The sequence below is a fragment of the Centroberyx affinis genome, unplaced genomic scaffold, assembly GCF_046629955.1.
Source record: "Centroberyx affinis isolate AG114_WGS23_722 - 3 ecotype Tasmania unplaced genomic scaffold, CSIRO-AGI_Caff_v1 ptg002360l_1, whole genome shotgun sequence".
NCBI lineage: Eukaryota > Metazoa > Chordata > Actinopteri > Beryciformes > Berycidae > Centroberyx > Centroberyx affinis.
Window position 1 is genome coordinate 11,765 of NW_027280620.1, and position 25,217 is coordinate 36,981.

The 25,217-nt window shown below is 43.5% G+C and overlaps 2 protein-coding genes across 4 annotated transcripts; one reads left to right on the top strand and one right to left on the bottom strand.

The window, feature by feature from the left end:
- The first annotated feature begins 109 nt into the window (after nucleotides 1–109).
- Nucleotides 110–16,132, top strand: LOC139655919 (rho GDP-dissociation inhibitor 1-like). Of its 2 annotated transcripts, none has more exons than XM_071533339.1 (6): nucleotides 110–164; nucleotides 10,531–10,726; nucleotides 12,670–12,753; nucleotides 13,467–13,543; nucleotides 13,696–13,759; nucleotides 14,188–16,132. In XM_071533339.1, exons 2-6 carry the CDS (start codon nucleotides 10,537–10,539, stop codon nucleotides 14,388–14,390), a joined length of 618 nt encoding a protein of 205 aa, XP_071389440.1. In that variant the 5' UTR covers nucleotides 110–164; nucleotides 10,531–10,536; the 3' UTR covers nucleotides 14,391–16,132. The 2 variants fall into 2 exon arrangements, with proteins under 2 accessions (XP_071389440.1, XP_071389439.1); XM_071533338.1 differs by lacking the exon at nucleotides 110–164 and adding an exon at nucleotides 4,952–4,972.
- Nucleotides 16,133–17,453: 1,321 nt separating this feature from the next.
- LOC139655918 (cerebellar degeneration-related protein 2-like) lies at nucleotides 17,454–24,638 on the bottom strand. Of its 2 annotated transcripts, XM_071533337.1 has the most exons (6): nucleotides 24,560–24,638; nucleotides 20,115–20,227; nucleotides 19,222–19,370; nucleotides 18,708–18,872; nucleotides 17,675–18,416; nucleotides 17,454–17,635 (listed from the first exon to the last, which is right to left on the bottom strand). In XM_071533337.1, exons 1-6 carry the CDS (start codon nucleotides 24,636–24,638, stop codon nucleotides 17,480–17,482), a joined length of 1,404 nt encoding a protein of 467 aa, XP_071389438.1. In that variant the 3' UTR covers nucleotides 17,454–17,479. The 2 variants fall into 2 exon arrangements, with proteins under 2 accessions (XP_071389438.1, XP_071389437.1); XM_071533336.1 differs by having other exon boundaries at nucleotides 17,454–18,416.
- Nucleotides 24,639–25,217: the final 579 nt, after the last annotated feature.

Here is a 25,217-nt window from a genome sequence, read left to right on the forward strand (position 1 = left end):
TTCCCCATTCATCTCATGTAAAAAGCCATATAAACACTTTTATTTTGAAAGCAGTGTACAGGAAGTTGGCTCCGCTATTCTTGGTAGCTTTACTCAGATTTCGCTGCCGCTTTACTCCCTCTCACCGCTATTCAGAGGCGCATATCCCAGCACCAGCAGCAACGGTAAGAGATGATAAAACAGTTCATAAACTCTTCAAATAATACTTTTTGATTGGATAGCATACATCTCAGAGCTTTTACGGCTTCGTAGGACAGTTTGGTGGACAAATTGCAATAGTTGAGAAGGTAGATATGAACTAACCTTGCCACCTAGGCGTGCATCCGTTTTGTAAAAGGTGCCACAGCAACTTGTTAGAAAACCGACGAACAACTTCCAACAGCGATGGTTGTTGTATCTTTTAGACTATCTTTATTGTATTGCGGTAGTGGTTGAATTGGTGTATCAAACTATTCACCTAACGTTACTAGCCTGTTAGTAGTTGCAAAGTTATGAAGTGTGTAGCAGCTATCGTTAGCCGTTAACTACCGGGAGTTGATCTCCGTGATCTGTGCTGCGAGTCTTGACCGTCAGGTAATGTCAAGGCATCCGCGGAATTGATTAAGTATTGTTTATTTATATCCACACAGTACCTGTATGTGTTGACCTATGGATAAAAATCAACAGTTCGGCACTTATACCAACTTCAGTAAATGTATGACAAGAGTCTGTCATGTGGGATAAGACATTTTTCTGTCACTTCCTGGATCTCAAAGGTCTGTTCGAGATTTGAAATGTACTGTAACGGTAGACCGGATGGCTCCGACCGAATCTCAGACAAATTCACTCTTTTCAACATTTGAAGTAGAGACAGGTCGGCACTGAGATCAAAGATGCTTGATGTGACAGTCACTTTTACTTAGCCTCTCTCTGATATATATGCGCTTGGATTAATATTTGAGAAATGTTTCAGTACCAGTGTATGTATTCCTCCCTGTGAGAGCCTGTCTGCGAAGCCTCCCTTTGCTTCCTGTGTGTGATGAATGACCTGGAGGATCTTTCTTCCCCCTTCGGAAAATAGACAACTTTAAGGAAGTAGCCTACTTTTTTTTTTATCATGATCTCTACATTTGCTCCAGCATTTCAAGATGCGTAGCTATGAAATGGCAGCTTTGCAACAGGAGCCATGTGTCTCATTTTGCAGTTTCTATCTCTGTGATTTGAGCTGATTGATTTGAGTGGGCTGTCTTGGCTGTCTCAGGAACGAAGTAGGTCTAGAAATCACCAAGGTTTTATGGTCTTATTGTAGCCATTCAGCCGACAGAGTGCATTGGTACAATAAATTTAAATTCCTCCATCATCTTTGCCAACATTACAAGCAACCGATAGTGAGGAGTGCAAGGGTCAAAGCCACAGACTATAAAATGTTACACATACTGGTGTGTAGTTAGAATGCACAATTAAAGAAATAAGAGCCAAGCAGAAAAGGCATTATATATATTTTTTTAAAGAAGACAAGAGCTAAGATTTGAAGTGAAGGTATGAGTGCAAGAATGGAAGCGAATGAGATTTATAGGAGAGAGGGGGACATGATAGATGCGTGGAGACTTTTAATGAAGAATCTCAGTACTTTACCACTGACAATACACAGGAGTACGGATAACTCCTTTTCTGTGCGAGCCAACCCTATCTGTCTCTGGCTCGGTCTGTTTTGTTGACCTCTCCAAGCCTGCCATGGAGCGGCCCCCTTCTGTTTTAGCTCAGGCTCACGGGGGGAATAGCTACAGGGAGGCTAGCCAGCCGCCCCACACACAGACCAGTGTTGGCTAGTAATGATTAGCCTTTCTTTGCTGTTCCTTCACATTGTGCAGTCCTCCTCAGCCGGAACAACAGTCGCCCCTCGGGGAACGGCGGCCTTCATAAGCGCCTCCTCTTACAGATATTTTGGTAGTCCTTAGCTATGAGGTTTAAAATAAGCATGTGCTTTCATTTTTGCCAGCGATTTTTAGGCCTAAAGCTCGGGTGCTGGACCTTTTGAATTCACATGTAACACGCTCATACCGGCCGTTGTATGCTATCAGTTTGGTGGCATCATTGAACGGAACCATTATACAGCTGTAATCCTGCATTGCCCGGTGTCCACCACCTCTACCGGGGCTGTTGCCAGGGGAGGCAGACAGAATCTGGGCATGTCACTGAAACCCGCACAGAGCAGGGGAAGAAGCCCTGACCTTTCAGCTGGCACCTTGGCTCTACCATTCACTCCCGGCTTCCTGCTGCTACACACAGGGATTTCTCACCAGCTATTTTTAATGCTTCCTATTTGTTCTGGTCTTTCCTGGGATAGAATCGTGTTTTGTTTCTTTTTTCTCTTGGAGCCGCCTTTCTCTCTCTCTCTCTCTCTCTGTCTCCCTGTCTCTATATCCCTCTCTTACTCCAGTTTTCTCAGTCTCATTTATTTTCTTTTTCTGTTTAGTTCGTCTCTATACTCCCTTCCCTGTTTCTGTGGGGTTTGAGTTCCTCTGCATTGCATCAGCTCTGCACAGGAGTTCCTGGTGCAACACTTCCTCAAACCACTGGTATGTGTTAATGCTGCGTCCTCAGCTTACTTGGACCCAGCATGGGTCTGTCTGCTGATATTACATCAAGCCAGTGTTGTCCCTTTAATTTATAGAAAGTTAATATCCCTGAAACTTGATCAGGTTGAAAAAGCCTCATAGGTAAAGTTAAGAGGATGACCTGAGCTTCAACATGGCAGATTATGGTTTTAGCGCTCTAAAGGATATGAGTCATCAAGCTCTCACTAGAAGAAGGAAGCTTGCAGTCATCTCTAGACAGAGAAGCAGGTCTAATGGCAGCCTGCTACTGCAGAGCACTCTTGAACTCAGCTAGTAGTGCTCAGATTAAAAGGTATTTGAAAAAGTTCAAGGTATCACATTCAGTCATCTATGTTCCTTTTCTGTTAAAGGATAAGTTCTGCAATTTTGGACCTATAGGCTATATAATTTGTCTCTTACATACCTATAGTACTTGGACCCGCAGACAATGGGATCCTGAGTCTGCTGTTGGTTGAAACGGCAAGTCCAAACTGAGTTAAAATATCTCCAAAAAAGCCATTTGTAGGCTTGACAGGGAGTTGAGAGTAAACAGAAATGTTGCAAAGTACATAAATTTAAATTTTGCTCTGATTTCATGACACAATTCTGCATTAATGAATACAAGGAGTAACGCCTGCACACTTGCTCCATGCCACAAAAGTTTACTGGTGACAACGTTTCGATCCTCCTTGGATCTTCGTCAGGTCAAAAAAGTTTTTTGACCTGACGAAGATCCAAGGAGGATCTCAAAACCAGTGTGCAAGTGTGCAGGCGTTACTCCTTTTATTCATTGACACAGTTCTTCTGATAGCCTTGCACCTACGTGATGTGCGTATAACTAGGCTACTCCTTCAACAATTCTGCATTACGCACACTTTCAATAATCAGGAACCACAGAACTAAGTACTGAATGAAGAAAAATTGTCTACTGGAGCTGCTTGGCAGTTTGGATTCAAGTCAGATGATATTGGAAAGCTAGCTGGATTTGGATCAAGTTGTATACAAGCTTTGCATGAAAAATATTTTGTAAAGGATGGAGATACAATCAAATGCAGAGCGTTTTCTATAGATGTACAGGGTTGCACCAAATTATTTCTGAGTTGGTACATTTGCTGGGTTGGTACATTGCCAGGGAATGTACTAACCCAATTTCCACACAGCTTAAGCCAGACAATTCATATCGCCCAGCTCTATAAGCAACATCACAAGGACACATCAAAGAGGGAATCCAGTGGAGAAAAGGGACAAATGCAAAGGTTCAGGCACTCTCACTGAGTGTTGCATGAGAGAGACCGACAGAGACCAGAGAGGATCAAAGCAGCCATAGATCTGTGAGTGACATCTCAGTAGGGAGGTGAAGCCAAGAGCTAAATGGCGCTTCACAACAGTTGCCAATTCAGTCAGGGTTTTTAGCAAAGCAACATTAATCTAATCCGCATGTCCATTGTCTCTGAGTTAATATGTGCTACGTTCCTAGTAACAGTGGCTCAGGGTGTTAATCAGGAGTTGTGAGAGTTACAGTTCACCATTTCTCAGTTAAGGTGACTCAGGTGACACAACTCGCCCTCTGGCGGCCATATTGGAGGTCCATATGTTAGTTCGCTAAGTTAGTCTGCTGAATAGTTAACTGAGCTGAGACTAATCAGGCTACAGCCCATAGTGCTGTGGTGCAGGGATGAGGGTTAAAAGGCAAAATGCAAAATAGTTTACTGTGTCACAAAATCTACCATATGAGACCTTTCACTTTAGCTATAATTTTATTGTATGTCCACAAACGAAATTGTATCTTTTCAGGTATCTCTCTTGTTGTAGCCCGGTTGTTATATATTTATCAATTATTTGCACATGATAAGTTCTCCCATGGACATTCAAGATGGCGCCAGCTTGGTTACTTGAGATTTCTGATGCAAGTACAAAGCCTCTATTATCATCTTTTTCTACTCCTGGCTGCTGCCATATTCCGTCTTGTGTTATGGGAAAAATATGATCCATTTCCTTGCTGGATTGTGAGCTGTGTCGCTGCTGAGGAGGGCTACTGGCCAAGATTTGCAGTATTGGATGACAACGTAACACACAAACTAGGCTACTTGTTGCTATTGCTTGACCCTGTGCCGTGTTGTTTTTTGTTCCTCCCTATGTATTCCTCCCTGTGAGAGCCTGGCCTGTAGCCTACAGTGTATGACCAACAGTAGGCTACAAGACAGAGGTCAGATGAGAGAATGTAGGTCTACAGCTATGTATCTATGTGGATTTATGAGTTTAAGACAGATTCAACATGTATGCAGATGGGTTGTCTCTTTTACAAACTGTCCTTAAGGAGCAGTCCCCCTGTTCACCACCTGTCCAACCCCCTCCACTCCAAGAAGGCTTACTGTATGTCTCAGGAGGCTTCCCAGGTCCTCGCTGAACTTGACAATGAATAATCTTTAAACGTCTCAAAGACACTAATGACTTTTGTCAGGAGTATCCTCTTGATATGTCACCAATCACATTTCCAAACACTTTCCTCTGCTGTCCCCAGACGCCTCATTAGTCATAATCCTACCTTCCATAATCTTACTGCTCTAGCGGTGTTGCTAAGGAACGGGCCTAATCTCAAGTCTCAGCTGCTCCCAAGCCTAGTGTGTTTGTAAAGCTGTGCTGCTGAGCCCTATCAAACGAACAGATTATCCTCCCATAGGAGCTAGTTATATGCAACACTGTGCAGGTAAAGGTTAGGATACAGAGGTTGAGAGGTTCAACAGAAGGTCCAGTCTTGTCATGATCTCATGACCTCGGTGTTGTCCTCCTGGCAGTCATCAGGAGCAAACAATGGCTAGGCCTATTTCTGTCAGCTTAGTATGTGGTGAGTTAGTCGCAGCCTGTGTTTGTGCAGAGTCAGCCAGAGAAAGAATGTATTATTATGAAGGTGGTAATGTTGATATTGTTAAAACTAATCTATTTTATTGAGCCCACGGGCCTTTAATTTACCTGATCAGCAATTTCATGCTTGGTTAAGATGGCATTTCTGAGTGATGTGGCAATGTGCAGACAATGAATATGCCACGTATAAACAGCTTGTACTTAAATTGCTAATGCACAGTCAAGTCCACCATTGGTCGTGTTGATAAGCGTGATGACATTGTCAGTGGAAGATTGGTGCAGGGAAGCTGCACTATGCTAAGCAGTGGATATAGCTAGCCTATATGATGGACCATCATACAAACACTGTGTTAGTTCTTTTAGCTACATTCAAGATTGCTTTATGCAATCCATTGTAGTTTTGCAACCTGGCAATCACAATCATCACTGAAATGATTTTTTGCATTTTTTGTTATAGTAATGTAGCTTATCATCCAAGTTCTCATGAAGTTACTATTATCCACTCTGTCTCCAAGTCCTATCTTTTTGTACTTGATGTAGCTGAAATGTAGCATAAGCCTACTAGATGCTCTATCTACACCAGCTGTAGCCATATTAGTTTGCGTGTTTGTATGAAAGCAGCAGCACAGAGTCACAGCACTCTTCCCAAAGTAAATGTCCCTCTTATATGTCACAGTGCCGCTCTGTCACTCCACCTCATCGTCCTTTCCACACTGCACCTTAGGATGGGAGAGGGCTCGTACCACAAGGACCAGAATAGAGAAAGAAAGAATACTTAATGGACACTGGAAAAATGATATGAGGGCAAGTTTGTGTTATCTATAGGGTTGGGCATCGAGAACCGGTTCCAAATTAGAACCGGTTCCAAAATTCCGGTTCCAAAGGAATCATTTTAATTTCGATTCTGCTTATCGGTTCCTAAACAAATTTCACTCGCGCTAATTTCAGTTTCCGTGGTGGCGGCATGCACCTTTGGTTTGTAGTTCGCCAGTAAAACCAACGAAGAAGAAGAAGAAGTTTCCTGTTTCTTAGTTATGCAGATTAGTTTAGTTATGCTAAAAGCGTTAGTGATCTAAAAGTCCACTAGCCGTGATGCTAATTTTCGCTATGTTCAACTCCATTGAGTTATGCTGAAAGAGTTAGCGATCTAGAAGTCCGCTAGCTGCAATCAAGTTTTACTAAATTATTAGCTCTCTGAACTGATCCAGCACTGGATGGCGAGCCCAGCCCACAAGATACAGAACCTGTTGTCTGCAGTAAGAAGACTGTGAACTAAGGAACACATATTCCACACCTACTTCAAGTGCGGTAGGATTGAACTGTACACACGCACATACAGCTCCAGAGACAGACAACATACATACCTTTCTTCATACCGGCCATACCGGAGTCAGAGTGAGAACTGTGACTCTTACAAAGACTTTGAAAAATACCCGGGTCTTTATTATTTTTTTAAATGTGCGTACAAGTTAGAAGTTTCTGAATATGACTTGTGTAAAGTCATATTAAAAATTTTTCCTGTGAAATAAGCATGTGACCTGTTTTGACCCTGCCCCTCAAAGAATCGTAATCGAGAATCGTTAAGAACCGGAATCAATAAGCAGAATCAGAATCGTTAAAATCCAAATGATGCCCAACCCTAGTTATCTGGTCCTGTTTTCCCCTCTCACTCCAGTGGGGAGCCCCTCACTCGTTCTCGCCGACCAGAGACATTCACTCACAGCTGACCTGCCAAAACACACTATTGGCAGAAAAGGAATTTCTGCTTTTATGGGAGTGCAGAGGCTCCGTTTGGAAAAATGGTGCTGTGCTCTCAGTTCCTGCCTGGCTAATGCCCAACTGTATATGCAAGGCACAATACAACAGAGAAAAAGGTTGGACAGAGTGTCAAACCAGTTTGTGTGTGGTTTGTTGAAGCTGAAGGCAAGGGACATGTGGGTTGAGAGTTGCCTTGAATTTCTGTTTGCAGTGGTGTGATTTACTGTGTTGCAATGATTGCTGATAGTGTGTTGAGTTGTGATTTACAGTGAGTTGTGATAGTGGGATAGTAACATCTGTGTTCAATATCTGAAGCCTCCCTTACGATGTATCAGTAGTTATCAGTCTATTTCTCCCATCTAGTAGTAGGCCTGTGAGTTTGCATTTGTCGGTTATGTTAACCTTTCCCTAAAACATTTATCTTCTACAGTGCTTCTCAGCTTGCCTAGCCTGTTTTATTGTGACATATATCACTCACGTTAACATTGATTTGCACTAGGGTTGCAAAATTCCAGGAATTTTCAAAGTTGGAAACTTTCCATGGGAATTAACGGGAATTTATGGGAATTAACGGGAATTTATGGGAATAAACGGGAATAAACCAGGAATTTACTAAATTGAAGGTATGCTCTTAACAGGGAACTTAAATATAGTTGGGGAAAATATATTTTAGCATAATCCTGACTAAAACAACCAGATATCATGCAAGTACAGTTGAATATCTATGCTATTCCTCAATCACATGCACACATAGCACACTGCTTACTGCAGGGCTATTGAGACCACGCCCCCTACATGCACTGTGCATTCCTGTGCATTTTTGTTAATTTTTGAATGGGTTGGGTCGGGGGGATGAGTAATATTTAACTCAACATTCATGTTTTTGTTCTTCAATGAAAGAATTGATTGTTCAATAAAATATTTAACACTTGATAAAGTTCTACTTACAAATAAATCTGTTTTAATTGTATTATTTTGGACGGATGTCTGCTTATAACAAAACAAATATTTATGCTTGGATATGATACCTTTCCATTAAATTACCCTCAATTCCCAGTTAATTCCCAGTTAATTCCCATAAATTCCCATTAATTCCCATAAATTCCCATAAATTCCCATAATTCCCATGGAAAGTTTCCAATTTGGAATATTTCCAAAATTCCCCAGCTTAACTTCCCATGGAAATTTACCGGAAACTTTCCGGAAATTTACCGGAAATTTTCCACCCCTTTGCAACCCTAATTTGCACTACTAGGATATTTGTAGCTAACAAATATGAAGGGATTATAAGTAGATTTTTATGAGGAAACAATTGTTGTGCCACGTTGAGCCTAACTCTGCCCATATAGGCCTACATAATGTGTGATGTAGCCTTGCCTGGCCTATAGGTTTCCTGTCTCATTGTTGTGTATGTGGTTTCCTGTGCACAGACTTGATCACATCATCCCCAGTCTAGCTTTGTTCTGCTGTGTTCCTGTAAAGGTCTGTCTAGGTTCTTCAACAAAAGTGAAGTTAGGGCAGTTTGACGGTATGGCTGGGTTGGGTTCACTTAAAATCAGGAAGTAGATTTCCTTCGAAATTTACATGTTGAAAACATTTGGGATGAGCGGTTTGAGAGCCTAGTTGCCTATTAATTGAGAGAAATGTTCTGTCATTGGCAAAATAATTTCATATTATATTTCCATTTTGAATTGAACAAATCAAAATTTAACTCATCCCATAAATGCTGTTTTATTTCCTGATTATTCTCACCACTAGTATCACTTCTCCTTTTAAAGAAATTTATGACTCCTATTGATTTTTGCTTACGTAAGACAGACTAACAACACTTGTATTGACAGGCACAAAATAATTATTTTAGGTAGCTCAACTGCAATGAAGACTTCAGAGTGTGTTTTAGCTTACAGTGTTGCAGTGTGTAGTTTACATAAGGAGAAGTCACTCTGCAGGCAGAACAAGAAGAGAGATAAAGGCAGACGGAGAGTGGACCACACAGAGCCAGTGTAACGAGAGCACAGCCATCCAGCTGCCTCTTGGCTTTTGCAGGTGTTCATCAGCTTTATATGAGCTTTGCCCATGCATGTGTGTACCAGATGTTATTTATAAATGGCTGTTTTTCCACAGTATTTTATGAGAACAATTCATGATTAAGTTTTGTAACCCTCCTCTCAATCCGTCTGTGTTCTCAGACATTGAGGAAGATGATCGCCTAATGTCATCCTGTCCGTTTCCTGCGTAGCATCAGCTTCCTCAGTCCTAATCGGTAGCGACTGGTAATACAGTGCAGCTGGGTGCAGATAGCCATATTAGCACAGCTGTTTTCCTGTTGGCTTAAAACTGAAGCCTGACAGCAGTCCCTGGTGGTGCAGAAACAATAGAGGTAGGGAGGAAGGAGAGACGGAGAAGGAGAGTAAAGTTTGGAGCTCAGATAATTATCTGCAGTTAGACCTTCCTCCACGGCTCACTCTCGCAGTTCACATGCATGGTGTTGCCTAGGGCTGCAACTAACGATTATTTTCATTGTCGATTAATCTGTCGATTATTGTCTCGATTAATCGATTAGTTGTTTGGTCTATAAAATGTCAGAAAATGGTGAAAAATGTCAATCAGTGTTTCTCAAAGCCCAAGATGCCGTCCTCAAATGTCTTGTTTTGTCCACAACCCAAAGTTATTCAGTTTACTGTCATAGAGGAGTAAAGAAACCAGAAAATATTCACATTTAAGAAGCTGGAATCAGAGAATTTTGACTTATTTTTCTTAAAAAATTACTCAAACCGATTAATCGATTATCAAAATAGTTGGCGATTAATTTAATAGTTGACAACTAATCGATTAATCGATTAATCGTTGCAGCTCTAGTGTTGCCCCATTTTGTCTGTCTCTGCTGTGTGGCCTCCATAGAAACTGTCTCCAAAGCCTAGACTAGACTGTGAGAGCCAGCATATCATGTCTGTATTGGTCTGTATGTCTGTGCCTGCATGTGTGTGTGTGTGTGTTAGCATACACTGAGGCATTGAGACAGCAGAAAGTTCATTGAGGTTTCCCTCTGGATAAGTATGTAAATCCATAATAATCATCAAGCAGCTGGACGTCTAATAACCAGGTGCTGCCCTGCACCATAGATCAGATTTAATTAAAGCACAGTAAAGAACATAATGGGAAGTGATTTGCTGTGTGGACTTCTGCCATCTTTCAATCCTTACTAATCACTCCTCTTTATTTCTCTCCGCTTTACCCCTTTCATTCCCTTATTTATCTTCCATCTCTCGCCCCCGCACGCTCCCGTTTCCCGTCTTTCTCTTACTCTCTTTGGCCTCTTCCTCACTGTGAGCAGCAGACCATGGCAGAGCAGGATCCTACTCCAGAGCAGCTGGCAGCCATTGCAGCAGCCAACGACGAGAGCGAAGGTGGGGTCAACTACAAAGCCCCAGCCCAGAAGAGCTTACAGGAGATCCAGGAGCTGGACAAGGATGACGAGAGCCTGCGCAAGTACAAGGAGGCCTTACTGGGCAGTACTGATGTGGTCACAGGTTAGTAATTAGTGGTATGGATGGAGCCACACACCCCCCACATACACATGAAGTAATGCTTGTCTGTCTCATTGTCTCATTTAAATCCGCGCATATATCCTCAGCTATTCACTATCCACACTTACAGATATGCACACAATCACACATTATCTTTTCATTTCTTTCACCAATACGCTGATCTGTTACAAAACCGTAGGCTTACTTTTATCTCTCCTCTACTTGTTTTACTCTTCCACCACACAGTAGGCATTTTATATTATGACTTTGAAAGTATAGTGTGTGTATGTGTACCAAAGTGGGATATTAATGCCAGCGATTAGCCAAATGCTTGTAACTTTTGTTTCTGTGGCTGCTAAGATTCTCTGCTCTGCCAGCCACTTTGGTAGGTAAACAACAATCATTTGGAGGTCCAGTTCTCTTCAACACATAGATGATTGAACCTGCCACTGTAACTGGTGGACAAAACAGTTAGATCAGGTTTCCTGTATAGGTCTTGAAAGGTTTGGAAAGTACACTAAATGCGTGGAAAAGTTTGGGAAAAAAATTCAGTTCCAAAATACATATGACCACACATTTTATGTAGTTATTGCATCCAGCGTCATAATAATTGCTTTTGTGTAGAATAATCTTCAGTAATAGGGTGATATGACCTTGTTGACAGTCATATTATCCAATCACTATCATTTTACATCATATTGAACACAATCGTTAAATGGAGCCAAGAAATGAAAGTCTGGAAAAAGTATAGGATTTTGAAAGATAAAATCTACTAGGAACCCTGTTGAATATCATCAGACTGGCTGTGTTGACCCTGTCCTTGTGCTCTAGCAACCTAATGACAGTCATGCCTCCTCAGACAGAGACCATAGCCCCCGGGCATCTGCCTTTGTTGATGGCAGGTCAGAGCCTGACACCCACATCAAACTGTGTGGGAGCTGGAAAAGAGGTCAAGCCACTGCCAGGGGGTTTTGTTAGAGCTGTGCTATCAAGACTCATGGCAGTCCACTCATTTCCCACAGAGATCTGTAGACTGGACTGTCTGTTGTCAGATGGCTTTGATGTTGTGGACTTGTTGCTTTGGGTTGCATATATATTTTTCCTGCAAAGCATAATCATAAGTCATTGAGATGTTTTCTTAAAGGAGAGTGGGCAGTCCACTCACCTTTTATTGTTTTTGTATAGTTTTATTCAAACAGTGGGGAAGTAGAGAGGGAGACAACAGGAGAGAAAGGTTCGATGGGATTTAATCCTAGAAGTGCGGGCACAACTGTCACTCCAAAGGCGAGGAACTGAATGTTTAACATTTTCTTGCCAACAGTGATATATTTACAGCCACCAAAATATATACACTTCATTGTGTAATAACCCAAAAGGTGTGTTGATGGTAGAAGAGGAATGTCTTTTTCCGTGCTTAGACATTTGTCATTGGAATTAAAAGCTTCAAGGGATAATGATAAAAAGCACATTGATTCAATCAGACTAAGCACGTGTTATTGCAAACCGTCGGTCAGTGATTTTCTTACACATAAACCAAAAAGTCCAACCACTTCAGTCCAGCTTCACAGAGTAATCAAGTTGCAGCCTCCATGTAAACCTACTGTATCTTTATCAAACCGCTTTATAATTGATCAGTGAGTTTTATGATCCACCATTTGGGGGGGGACACTGAAATTAGAGTTATTTTTAAAGCATACTTGGATATGGCTGGTGTTTTTTAATGCATTTCTTATCGTCAACAAATCCTACGGAAATAACAAAATTAGCAATGAGTCTTGTCCATGTAGCCAATGCCCAATAAAGTAACAGTTTTTCAAATTGGATCCTCTACACTTATGTGCTACTGAATGCTGAACTTATGATAATGATTTTTCCCCCAAAAAATCGATCTAGTGCTTTGTAAATCAACCCTTCAATTATGTTCTATGCCATTTGTGTCTCATTAGATCCTGGCGTTGCCAACGTCCAGGTGACGCGACTGACCCTGATGTGCGAGACGGCACCCAATGCCCTGACCCTTGACCTGCTGGGTGAGTAGAGCAGCATGGTAGTTGCACTGGTATTTAGCAGGCATGTTTCTCTCCAGCATCCGAAAATGAACCTGTGGGTCTGTCTGAGCTTGGACTCCAGACAAAACTGAAAGGCTAGAGCAGATTTTAGTGTAAAAAGAGACCTTTGATAGTTGGCACCTGTAATATTTTCCACATGAATGCACGGGAGTGAAAGCCCTCATGTAAGGGCTTGTCTTTTTTGGTACAGCAGACTTACTAGAGGAATGACCTCATAGCAACATTAATTATGAACAGTAATCACTCTCATCTCTGTTTGCAACTATAGACCAAATGACCCGCTGGGTCGTTAGTTGGCCAATTAGTAATGACATGATTCTTGTGTAAGTGGGTTAATGAGGCACTCCTGCCCTCCCATGGTCCTCATTCTGAACTACAGCCAGGGAAACAGGCAGAGAGCAGTAGAGTTGTGCTCGCCACCTGGTGGCCAGTTTCTTTACTACAGGGTACTGGAAAACATGAAAATACCGTCCCAGTTCTGTCTTTGAAAATGTAATTTCTCTCACATTGGTGAAGCTAAACTATAAAATCACTATTTGTTCGTTTTTTTCTTTTTATGTAGACTAGGTAAAAATGTTTGGAAATTTTTCCAAACTTAGCCCAGGTTGCATCTCCCAGCAGTCCTCACACTTGCTTGACTTGCCTTTTCCCGCTCTATTACTTTGCCCTGCCAGGAGACCTGGAGTCCTATAAGAAGCAGTCGTTTGTGCTGAAGGAAGGAGTGGAGTACAGGATAAAGATCAGCTTCAAGGTGCGAGAGCCTGGTCTTTGTCAGAACCATGACTCCTCTGTTTGTGTATCTCAGGCTGTTGTAGAGATGGAGATGTTATTCCAGCTGCAATGATCAATCTTTGTTATGGGAAACTGTTTTCAACAGGATGTGACGTGTGTTGTCTTTTGCAGGTCAACAGGGAAATCGTTTCGGGCCTGAAGTACATCCAGCAAACATCCAGGAAAGGAGTGAGGAGTAAGGCTGGCTTAATATTGCATCGTCTCTTCTGTCTTGTCTACGCCTCCTCTCTGGCGTTTTTTGCATGTGACTGTCATATAATAGCAGCCGCCAATGCGTTAATAATTCCATGCCGTGGATTTAAAATTACCCTGGCTCTCCCAGGCCCCAAGTGGTCTTCTTTCCTGTTGAATGGTAATAGCTGCAGGTATGTTTAGGTTTGTGGAGGAGTTGTTTACTTTGGCCATGGTCAATGAATGTCTAGTTATGTTTCTCTACTGGCCTAAATATTTAGCACATGTCTTCAGTAACAAGCGGTAAAATATGAGGTAGCCTTTCTTCTGTTGTGAAATCTGCGCTTTTGCTAAATCTTGATGTGTGCTACATCTTTTAGGAGTTGTGATCTACCAGATTATATTCTTACACTCTCCTTCTCTCATGTGTAGTTGACAAGTCGGATTACATGGTGGGCAGCTATGGGCCCAGACCAACCCAGGAGTACGATTTCCTCACCCCTCTGGAGGAGGCACCCAAAGGCATGCTGGCCCGCGGCACCTACGCCATCAAGTCCAAGTTCACTGACGACGACAAGAACGACCTTCTCTCCTGGGAGTGGAACCTCACCATCAAGAAAGACTGGAAAGACTGATTTCCCCCTCGCCATCCACCGTCAACTTCCCCCTCTCTTTGTCCCGCTTTCTTTCTCTTACCACCATTCCATTATTTCTGTTTGGATCGACTTCTTGATTATGTATTCATCGTTAAAGTGACTAAGGTTTTGCTCTCTCCGTCCATCTACCCCACTGTTACAATTAGTCTTACCTTTTTTTTTTATTCCAATCACTTTGTCATTCCCTTCATCCCTCCTCCCAACACACTCCTTCTCTTCTGTTCCACCTCAATGAGTTTTAAACCTTGAAAATATATGTATGGAGAAAGCAAACACTGTGCACAATCAAGATTTTGTGGTTATGGTTTGTTTGTATATAAAAGAAAAAAATAATAAGGAAAAAATATTATCTGTTAACTGCTCGATGTTATAGGTGATCAGCTATGTGAACTCCTCTGCCCTCTTCCCCTTTCATTTCTTCCACACTTTTCCCCCCTTTTCATTTCTTCTCTTATTTTTCAGGTTGTTTTATATGACTACCATGATCTGCCTTGGAATGCATTGTAAAGGGAGTAGGGGACATTGCTGTATGTGCATGGCGGCTGTAAGGCCATTGAGCAATCATTGCTGGAAACGGCTCTTTGACTCAGCCCTCCTAAAGCCTTTGAGTAGATTATTTGTACCAGAGTCTGTGTAATTTGTTTGGAATTCAGGCCATCTCCATTACAAATGGTTTAACACCCTATAAAGTCTGCTGAGAGAATAGGGGGACCAAATGTATACTAATTACCTCTGGCCCATATGAGGCAGTGTAACCGCTTGCTGTAGCTGCGGCTGTCCCTCTCTTTATCAGGGTGTTCTGGCAGTTCTTTTAGCAGCCATGTGGCCTTAAAGAAAACCCTTATAAGTGATTAAGAAATAGACAAACCTTAGTAGAGCCATTTGCCTTCAGAATATATATTTGCCAGTCCATCATGTGAGCCTGCTCTAACAATGCCGGTGATACACGGACAGAGTTTCGGGCTAAGCACTTGTAATGCCTTTTTATTTCAGGTTGGATGGCATGTGAAAGCCATTGCATGTAGATACCAGCCATATCAACTCTCTTTACCACCTTCTCCTTCCCTTCCACTCTTGTAAATGTCCGGTGATCTGTTAAAGGAACCGTTTTTTAAATCCATTAATTTCATTTATATTTGTTAGGAATGTCATTGGCCCAGATCATACTTTATGGCTTTCTAATATCCAGTGTCATCTCTCTGCACACTGAAGCCATATTTCCAGGGCCGTGCGTTTCTCTTTTGTGGTAAGTGAGGTATTTAGCACAAGGACTGTTAAACAGCTCACCTCGTATCACTCGACTACATTACCAATACTGACGGTGCCTGGTCTCTGACTCTAGTCTCTTACAACCACATGCTGCTCTCTGTAGACCTCTGCTGACATGGGGGCACTTTGGTTATGTGTGCTCAACATCCGGAAGGTGAAAAGTTGTCTGTAAGATCAATAATTGACCTTTGACCCAGTACATAGACTAGTGAGACTGTTTTCATTTGGTCCCATCTATGCAGACCCAGAGTTTCCAATTAGACAATTATCCTGATACATAATGTTTTTGTACACTCCATAATCTGTGATGTATCTGTGATCTATTTGGTTCCACGGCTTCATTCAGATCATGTTTCATGGACTTGTTTTTCTCTATGGGTTGGGTTTGATTTGATGTGTGCTACCTAGAGATTAGTGCTCACCGCTGTCCACATTAAAGTGTTCAGACTGGCCTGCATGTCCCTTTATTATATTCTGACTCGTGTACTACAGGTATAATAACCAAATAACAGCTTAATTGGTTAGACATAACTAATTAAGAAATATTGGGTTGATAATATGTTCCCAAATATTCAAGTTACTTTGCATGGTGAGGCCCTGGGAGCTTTAAACAATCACTTTTGATCCATTAAACGTAGCAGACCACACAGTCAAGACGTTGCATATTTTAATTGAACAGAAAACATTTTAAATTAAATCACATGTACAATTAAGTTATCAACTTTGACATGGAGATAGCACAGTGTAGAATTAATGGAGTATGATGTCACTTACAAAACGATCAAAACAACTGTAATCCCTGCAATAGAGAAATATGGAAGCTGAAGCCCCCTTAGGTAATAATGCATGCTGTAAAAAAACAAACATAATACACCTCTGTGGCCACAGGGCTTCTGCAGTGCCATCAACAAATACGTTACAGTAACCCATTTAAATAAAACAAAAAACTCCATCTAAGTCAAACATAATCAACATTTCTGTGCAGTGCATTTTGGCAACGAAACAGCTGATTTATGAAGGCATGGCACATCCAGAAATACCAATATACACACACACACACACACTCAATCTAAATGTTTGAAGAGCTTTTCTGTTACTTCTTTAAACATTGTAAGCTGAATTTCCTTTATTCAAGGTCAGAAGTTTGTACTGCTTTTGTTTGTACTGCTGCTACCTGCTGTTGAAGATCAATTTAGCGTTTTTTTAATAGATTGATACATGCATCATGCCCACTTTCATTCAATGCCACAGTTAGATTCAGTCTGTGGACATCAGCGTTTGTATTCATTTTGAAATTAATTACTTGGCAAAACCACTGTTTTCCAAATTGTTAATGAAAACAAAATCACTGGCAATAGTTATATAATTTCTGCATTAGCACATCTTCACTCTCAGTTACAAATACTACATCACATACTAGATTGTCTTAATTAAGACAGGCTAAACAAATTCTTTAGTGCACTAATTATTTGTCAATTATGGTAGCTCAAAAAAGGCATTTTATCCACCCAGCAAGTAATTTACTACATTTACAATCATCCATGTAGTGATATGTAACATCTGGCAGTTTTAAAATGAATTGAGCTAGTTTCCAAGTGCAAAGGGAGGCATCCGCAGCAGACTGTGCATCATTAAACACCCTGTTGCATGACTACTGGCATCCTGCCATTAAGACATGAGTGACCAAACAGTTAACAAGCAGCCATCAAAACAGTGAGATAAATTAAGATAAATAAAGGAGTCTGTGGCTTTTGTACCCTTTGCTTTCAGTGCATGTAGTGTTGGTAGCAGTCGTCGTCTCATTTGCCCGTCTTCCTTCCCTTGGTGGAGTTCATGTCGCTCTTGGTCTTCTGCAGGCGGGAGAAGATCTCTTTGAAGAGGGCCTTGTACTCGGGCGTGTTCTGGCCCAGCCGTTTGTCCACCTGCTCCACCTGCCTGCTGATCCCCTCCAGGGCCTCCGGGGTGGAGGGCGTCTGGGGGGGCGTGGGAGGGGCGGCGGCGACGGCCCCCGACGCGGAGGGCCCGGGGGAGACCATGCTGTACTCCTTCATGGAGGGGTCCCTGGAGACGGGCCGGGACGTCTGCACCCCGGCGTGGCACAGGCTCTCCTCGTGGCGCCGGCACTTGCCCAGCAGCTCCTCGTACTTCTCCAGCAGGGCGTGGTACTGCTCGTCCACCTCCCTCAGGATGGACATGCCCCGCTTGCGTACCCCGTTGGCGTGGAGAGCGTAGCTGCCCTGCCGCCTGCCCGAGGCGTCGCGGGCCGAGATGGCGTTCAGAGCCGTGTCGCTGCAGCTCTTCCTCACCGGGCCGCTCTGCTGCCCCGCGCCCGCCGCCTCCCCGCCGCCTTCGCCTCCTTCCTCCGGTCCCGCGCCCTCCTCCGGGGTGTCCGTCTCCGGGCCGTTGTTCAGCAGCGTCTCCAGGCCGTCCTCCATGCCCCCGATCAGACACACCCGGGACTTCCTCAGCTGCTGCATCTCCTGCAGCTCGGCCTCGAGCTCCTGAACCCGCAGCTGGCAGCCCTCCGCCCCGAGGAGCCGCTGCTCCAGACGCTCGAACTCCTGCAGCACGGCGGCGCACTCCCGCTCCGCGCCCTCCCGCCTGCCCCGCTCCGCCGCCATGGCCGCGCGCAGGGAGGAGACGATGTCCCGCAGCCGCTCGTTCTCCTCATCCACCGGCCGCCGCTCTGCCAGGTCCACGCTGCCTGGGTTGGCCAGCAGGAAACCATCCTCATACCTGACATGAAAAAATGTTGATAGAAAAAAATGTGTCACACCACTATGGGAGTTGGATTTCAAGCACATTTTATCAAATACTTAAAATGCACAATCATACAAATTTTTCATTATCCTGTCATACGTTTCAACCAAAACCTGTAAAAATGTCTCATCTCATAAAATGACAACAAAACCTTTGACCTGTGCTGATGTGGCTTTGGAGTCAAAACCCAAGTCTCAGGCCAAGTGTCTTTTTTTCTACCATACATACATACTGTACATGAGTAATCAGCTGCAGACAGCCAGTAACCTTGGTGCGGTGCAGAGTTCTTTGAGGCAGGGGAAGGAGTGGACGGTCTTGCGGCGTTCCCTCTTCTCTCTGCGGACCCTCAGCTCCTCCAGAGTTCGCAGCTCCTCCACCCGAGCCGTCAGACTGTCCACCTGACTCTGCAGGGTCTCCATGGTGCCCGTCAACCTGTACACACACACACACACACACACACGTTACAATACTTGTATGTTCAATACTTGTTACGTCATCAGTAAAGTGAGTTAATTCTCTTTTTCTCAACATACCTTTCTCCTAAAGCTATAGTGAGCCACTGTTATGAACAAACGAATGGGGGGGGGGGCATGTTTAGAATGAACAGAGGAAACCATTCAAGAAATCTAATCTTTTTAGCCAGCTGTAAGACCAATATGTTCTGAAATTAACTGCAATCCCTGATTATGATTTATGATTATGAAATTGCTGTAGAGAAAACAAGTGCAGTAGTGCTTTATAGGTGGGGTGGTGGTATAGTGTGGCAGCAGCTCCGGATCACCTGTCTATTTTCTGCTGCGAGGCCTTGCTCTCCAGCACCAGCTTCTCATTGGTGATCTCCAGCTCTCTGGCCGTCACATCCAGCTGTTCGTACACCTTGGCGTGCTGCTCGTTCATCTCCCTCAGCATCTCCAGCTGCTTGGCAAGGTACTGTAGGGCCAACAGGTGCAAGATTAGAACGAGTAGACTTGTGACTAAAGATATCTTGATTAGTTCATCTAGACACAACCACAATGGAACGTTGTCTGCTTGGCTGTAAGATATAGTCAGGCTAGTGACTGACTGGGAAATTTCTTAAGGAATACATAATGGTAAAATTTTGAGGTAAGTGGCATTACTGTCACCTGAGACATTTATGACAGTAATAGACTCAAAGTAGTTTTCGGTCAGTCGTTGTTTGGTGTGATTACATCACAGTCGTGTACTGTGGCTGCTGTTGCGTACATTCATCCTCAGAGAGCTGTCGGGCTGCTGACTAATAAGGAGTGGAGTCTTTGAGCTGTAATGAGGTGGCAGACTTGGCTGTGTGACAGAGGAGTCAGCGCGTTCCCCTTTGCCTCTGCGCTCACAGAGTAAACACTGTTTCTACTGCAGCTGCATTCAGTCCTCGTCTTCTCCTCTCCGCTTCTTTCCCCTCAAAGCGCTCAAGGCTTTACAATAATTGGCTTGATGCGAGATCAAGGGGAGTCGGGTTGTGCCAGAGACAAGAGGCACTTTGCTGCTCAGAGTTTGAAACGCAAACATTGTGCGGTGCTTGATTTGGCCATTCGGGACAATGAGAATGAATTGTATTTTAGACTTGTGTTTTATACAAGTTCTACTGGATCCATTTGGATTGCATGGACTAGTAAGACACATGCACATAGAGGATTCAGTTAGAGGAGACCAGCATACCTCTATCTCTTGCACTTGTTCCTCGTTGTTGATGTACATTTGCTGCAGGGAGTCCTCCAGCTCTTTGTTGCGTTCCAGCAGAGTCTTGCCGAGCTCTGCTGCCAGGTGCAGATCTGAGGGAAGAAAGGAGGTCAGATATATGGGACAAAGTGATGAGAGTGCTAGGAGGAGGTCACTGTATGGTGGTGTTACTTTTTGTTTTCACCAAGAAAGATTTGGAGAAGCCCTGCACTCTTTAGATGTTACGTTGCTTGAAACATAAAAGGAACTGGCCTTAAAGGATAATTCCAGTTATTTTCAGCCTGGGCCTTATTTTCCTTGTTTTTGCCGATCGATTGCTCTGAAATTTTGTCACTTACTTTACATACCACTCAGCTGCAAGGGATAATACTCTCCAATACACACCCACAGGGCCAATGTAAACACAACCTTTCACCAAACACTCACTGCAATGAAACCTGCCTACACCTGATTTTCCTATTATCCATGACCTGAAGCTTCAGTATATTGCAGTATTAGATATTTTAACCAGTGCAAGCTATTTGGCAACTAGATCATTCAAGTACTTGGATGCTGCGTTCATGTCAGAACCCATCAAACAATCGGCATAATGGCAAAAAATAGGAAATAAGTCCCTGGGCTGCAATTATCCTTTAAAACTGTATTTTCAATGTTAATCGAAACCAAAAGGCCTTAATGTTTGATGAGGCCATCCTGATTGGAAAGCTAAACCTCCTTGTTTCATATCAAGTTAACTGATGATGTAAAACACAAGAGAAAATCCTTTCATTCAATTCAACGTACAGGAGATTTTTTAAATCCTTTGTTTTCTAATTAAAGCCGCTCTCTCAAGAAGAAGCTCAACAAAGCCAAGATGAGAGAACGAGTCTTTGGAGGAAAGACCCAGTTAGCAGAGGTTTTGTTACTAAAAGGCACAGCAGAGGCACGCAGGTCATGTAAGGACATTATGAGCATCCACAGACAAAACATGATATCTTAGTCCAAAAAATCTATTTCCCCACATAAAAGGGAATTTACTTGGTAGTTTATGAGTGGTGTGAGTCAAATTTTTGATTAAATATCATCTCTTCCACGGATGTTGAAATAAACTTGCTTACAGGCCTATATTATGTACTCCAAAGTAAGCAAACTAGCCCTAAAACAAAGCTACAAGTCCCTTGGCACCAGCTGCTGCATAACATGCTGACAGAACATGATTGGCCACGCAGCTAACAACAACTACAGTACATTTCCCCTCTGTGTTCAGTCTGCTTGAATGTGGATCACTTCAATACAGGGCAACAAACCTGGAGCCATCTGTACAGGAGCCTGAGCAGCAATAAAACCAGAGAAGAAGCCACCCTCGGCTCCTGTTTTTTCACAACACAGCTTGAAGTATACATTATTCATCTCCTCTGGTGAGAAAGCCCGGCCGGACTGTGTAGGAGGAGGAGAGTCCTGCTGGCTCCATCCCACTCGGAGCCCATAACAACATAGCAGTGGGAGGGGAAAGACAGGAAGAAACTGAGAGGCATTGACCTCCATTACAGAGCATGAATGCAGCGTTTTATCACCACAGTGTATGGTGTCGGCACTGACAGGAACACACACACACACACACACAACAGAGGGCTAGCTGCAGAACGCTTCATCATAGGTGTAAAAACACAAGGGAGCAGATATGATTTACTGTTGGCCTGTCTGGGGTAGAAGCTGGCTGGCTGTGTGTGTGTGTGTGTGTATGTGTCTGTGTGTAAAGTACATATAATCCCGAACGGCTGAATAGAACAAGAACTCCCCTGCTTTGTCTTTAATACATGTAGCGAGCCTCATTAGCTCATACTGCACACATTTGCGTTGTTACTTTTGCCTCCATCACTGCCAGTGAAGTACAGGCTGTAATTTCCTGTTTCAACAATGCATGACTGATACAGAACACTTATCTGGGCTACTGAGTGATAACGAGCTGTGTGTGTGTGTGTGTGTTTGTGTCCCAGCACACTTCCTATTCCCGAGGGAATACACGTGCTGCATATACACACACTGACAGTATCTCTGGAGCCGAGCCTTGGTTATGTAATCTTACGTCGGTGCTTTTTTTTTTTTTTTTTTTTCAAAAACCACAACACAACCATTTTCTATATTTCAGCACAAGGATGAGACGGGCAAGAGGCTGTGTGGAGGAAATAATCAAGTTCAAGCTCATTAAATAGATGAGCTAGATGATTGATTGAAGGAGCCTACCTAGATCTAACTGATCAACAATCAATCACAGGATAAAATGATGCAGTACGGTATGCAACCAAATGAAACACAAGGAAACAAAAGAAAGCAAAAGACACAAAATATCATGTTGGAGAGGCATAACCAACCTTAAACCCTCAATCATCATCACACAGCAAAGCTTCTCCTCATCCTGGAGAACACAAACGGCTGCATCATCTACTCAACATGCAACAATGGCCTCGTATAGACTTGTGCGTGTGTGTCACAGCTTTCTGCACGTGTGAGCCTGCATCTCTCGAACGCCCTTTGATGTGTGAAGTCTCATGTCGGATGGCAGAGTGTGAAGCTGAAGCACTCAGGACAAGCATGACATCACCACAGCAGCCCATCTGCCCAGACGCACTACAGTACATATGCCGGGCAGATGATAATGAACGCGGGGGTCACCGAAAAACAGACCGGCTAATGGGAGATCTTGCGTAACAGCCTCGTTTCTGGGGCAAAAGTGCGATCGGGGGGCTTACTGCAAAACAACGCGTGGATATGAATGCGCTGTAGTATGAGGCTGTTTGTTTGGAGCAGTAAGCGCTGAGGGTATTTAGAGAAAATGTGCCTGACCCCAAAGCCTGAAATCTCTGATCCCCACTGAGGAGGTCTCCGTCTGGGGCTCCCTAATCAGATCAGCCAGGCTTAATGATTCCAGGCGCAATACTGAATAACGCTGAGATGAGATACACACACACACACACACACACACACACACACACACACACACACAGACAGCAGAACCCACCTGCCTCTCATCTCTCTGCCCATGTACAGTGCGATGATGAGACACAAAGCTGCTTTTCTACTGTGGGTCAGCAGGTAATCAGGAGATGGGGTGATGTGGAGGTCAGGCCACGCAAGGACACACACTCTCTCACACACACACACACACACTCATGTATCCTCAGAGAGGCAGTGAGGAGATGCACTGCTGATGCTGGGAAATTGCATCCATTTTAGTCATTAGTAACGAGGCTGATCACACACACAACCCATGACATAAAACCATAAAACCATTTTGCAAATCAAATCCAGCTGCTAGTACAAGATCATACTATAAAACAATTACCCACTCAGTAATCTAACTCAGTACTAATAATCAATGAAAGGGCTGAGAGGTGGAGCATCTCTCTCTTTCTCTCTCTCTCTCATGAATCAGTTAGTGAAGGGCAAACACTAATCACATTCAACTGAGTTAGCTATATCTAATCATTGCTATGTGGATAGAGAGAAGTAGCATTTTCAAGGAATCACATAGATGTCCTGCCTGTGCCTGTCATGTGAATGTTAAAGCTCACAGGCATAACAGTGTGACAGCATCTTGAAAGCAATCCTTACTTTCTAATCCTGTTTTTACCACATTTCTTCAGACAGACAATTGGACATGGAGTCTGTGTCCAGTTCCCAGTTTGCCCTCCTTTCCCCATGAGTCCTTTCTTTGTTCAAAAACTTCTGGGTATTCTGGGTATGTTCAGCATTTCTCTCCCAGAACATCCTACTTGTTTTGACTCACAATAGACACACACAGACACACACACACACACCGCTGCTGATGTCAGGGTGCTGCTCACTTGTTCACACATCCTTCCATGTCAGTCAGACCCACAACTCAGCATTTTAGAGACCAGGGTGACTACAGTGTGGATATATATAAATATATATATATAATCCTGAGAAGAGAGGAGGGCTGGGATGAGAGGAAGGCAAAATTCACTCAGACACACAGGGGCTATTCTGGGAACATCGCTGACAAGATCAGAGTAATTGGGAAGAGAGCAGAGATGAAGGGCAGGGAACTCGGGACTCAAGGAATAGGAGGTCTAGCAGAGAGAGAGAGAGAGAGAGAGAGAGAGGCTCACATGCAGTGTTTTTATTGCTCCCTCTATGGTCATGCACAATACTTACCATCTCGTGTCTCTTCCAAAGTGCGTGCACTCATGCATAAAATATATTTCCTAATGCATACAACCTCCTCCTCTTAATGATTTGCTGCAGTTTCTGCATTAATCCGTTTAACCCCAAATCCAAGCTAATTAGAGTTCAACGACGAAGATTTTGAGGGGGTTTTGTGTTTATTGTCACATCATGTGATCACTCCTCACAAAACTCAGCAACAGAAATGATGTCACTATATCATAGCAATTTTCTTCAAGTGTAGATACTCCGCTCACCTTGCTCTAAGTCCCGCTGGTCGTACCATGGCTCCTCTTCCTCCGTTACAAACTCCTCCATCCTGCCTGCACGAAGCATCGATGCTCGGTCTGCTGGCGGACTCGTTCACCGGCGGTGTGATCTCCTAATTCTCCGACGGCTCGCCCGGAAGAGCAAAAAAAAAAACATCAACGGCGCAGCCTCCTGAGGTGTAACCCTTTCAGCGGAGATGGGAGAAATTTCCTGGGAGACAAAACCCGGTGGCAGCGCACCTGCTCCCAGACCATCAGCACATCTGATCCTTGTGAGACCAGTGGAGACTACCCGTTCATAACTAACAGCTTGGCAGCAACAAAGACCTCTTTTGAACAACAGCTGTAGACGAATGCCAAAATATTTCTTCTTTCTTCCCTCAGTCTTTGATGTGCAGCTAGGCCTGCAGACTGGGGGGATCTCGGCTCGCTCGTAGCTCAGTGGCCAAATGTTGCTGCGTTCAAGTGCTATCGGAAATATTGAAATTACGATTTGGAGCATACATGAACGACCCGACAAAAGACTGGTGGGTGGGAAATTTCTGTTATCCCTATTTGCTGAGATGTGACATGGGCGTCTTGGGTTGGGGGGGGGGGGGGGTGACAGCGCATGGAGGCTGTGTCAACAACTGATGGTAAAAGTAAC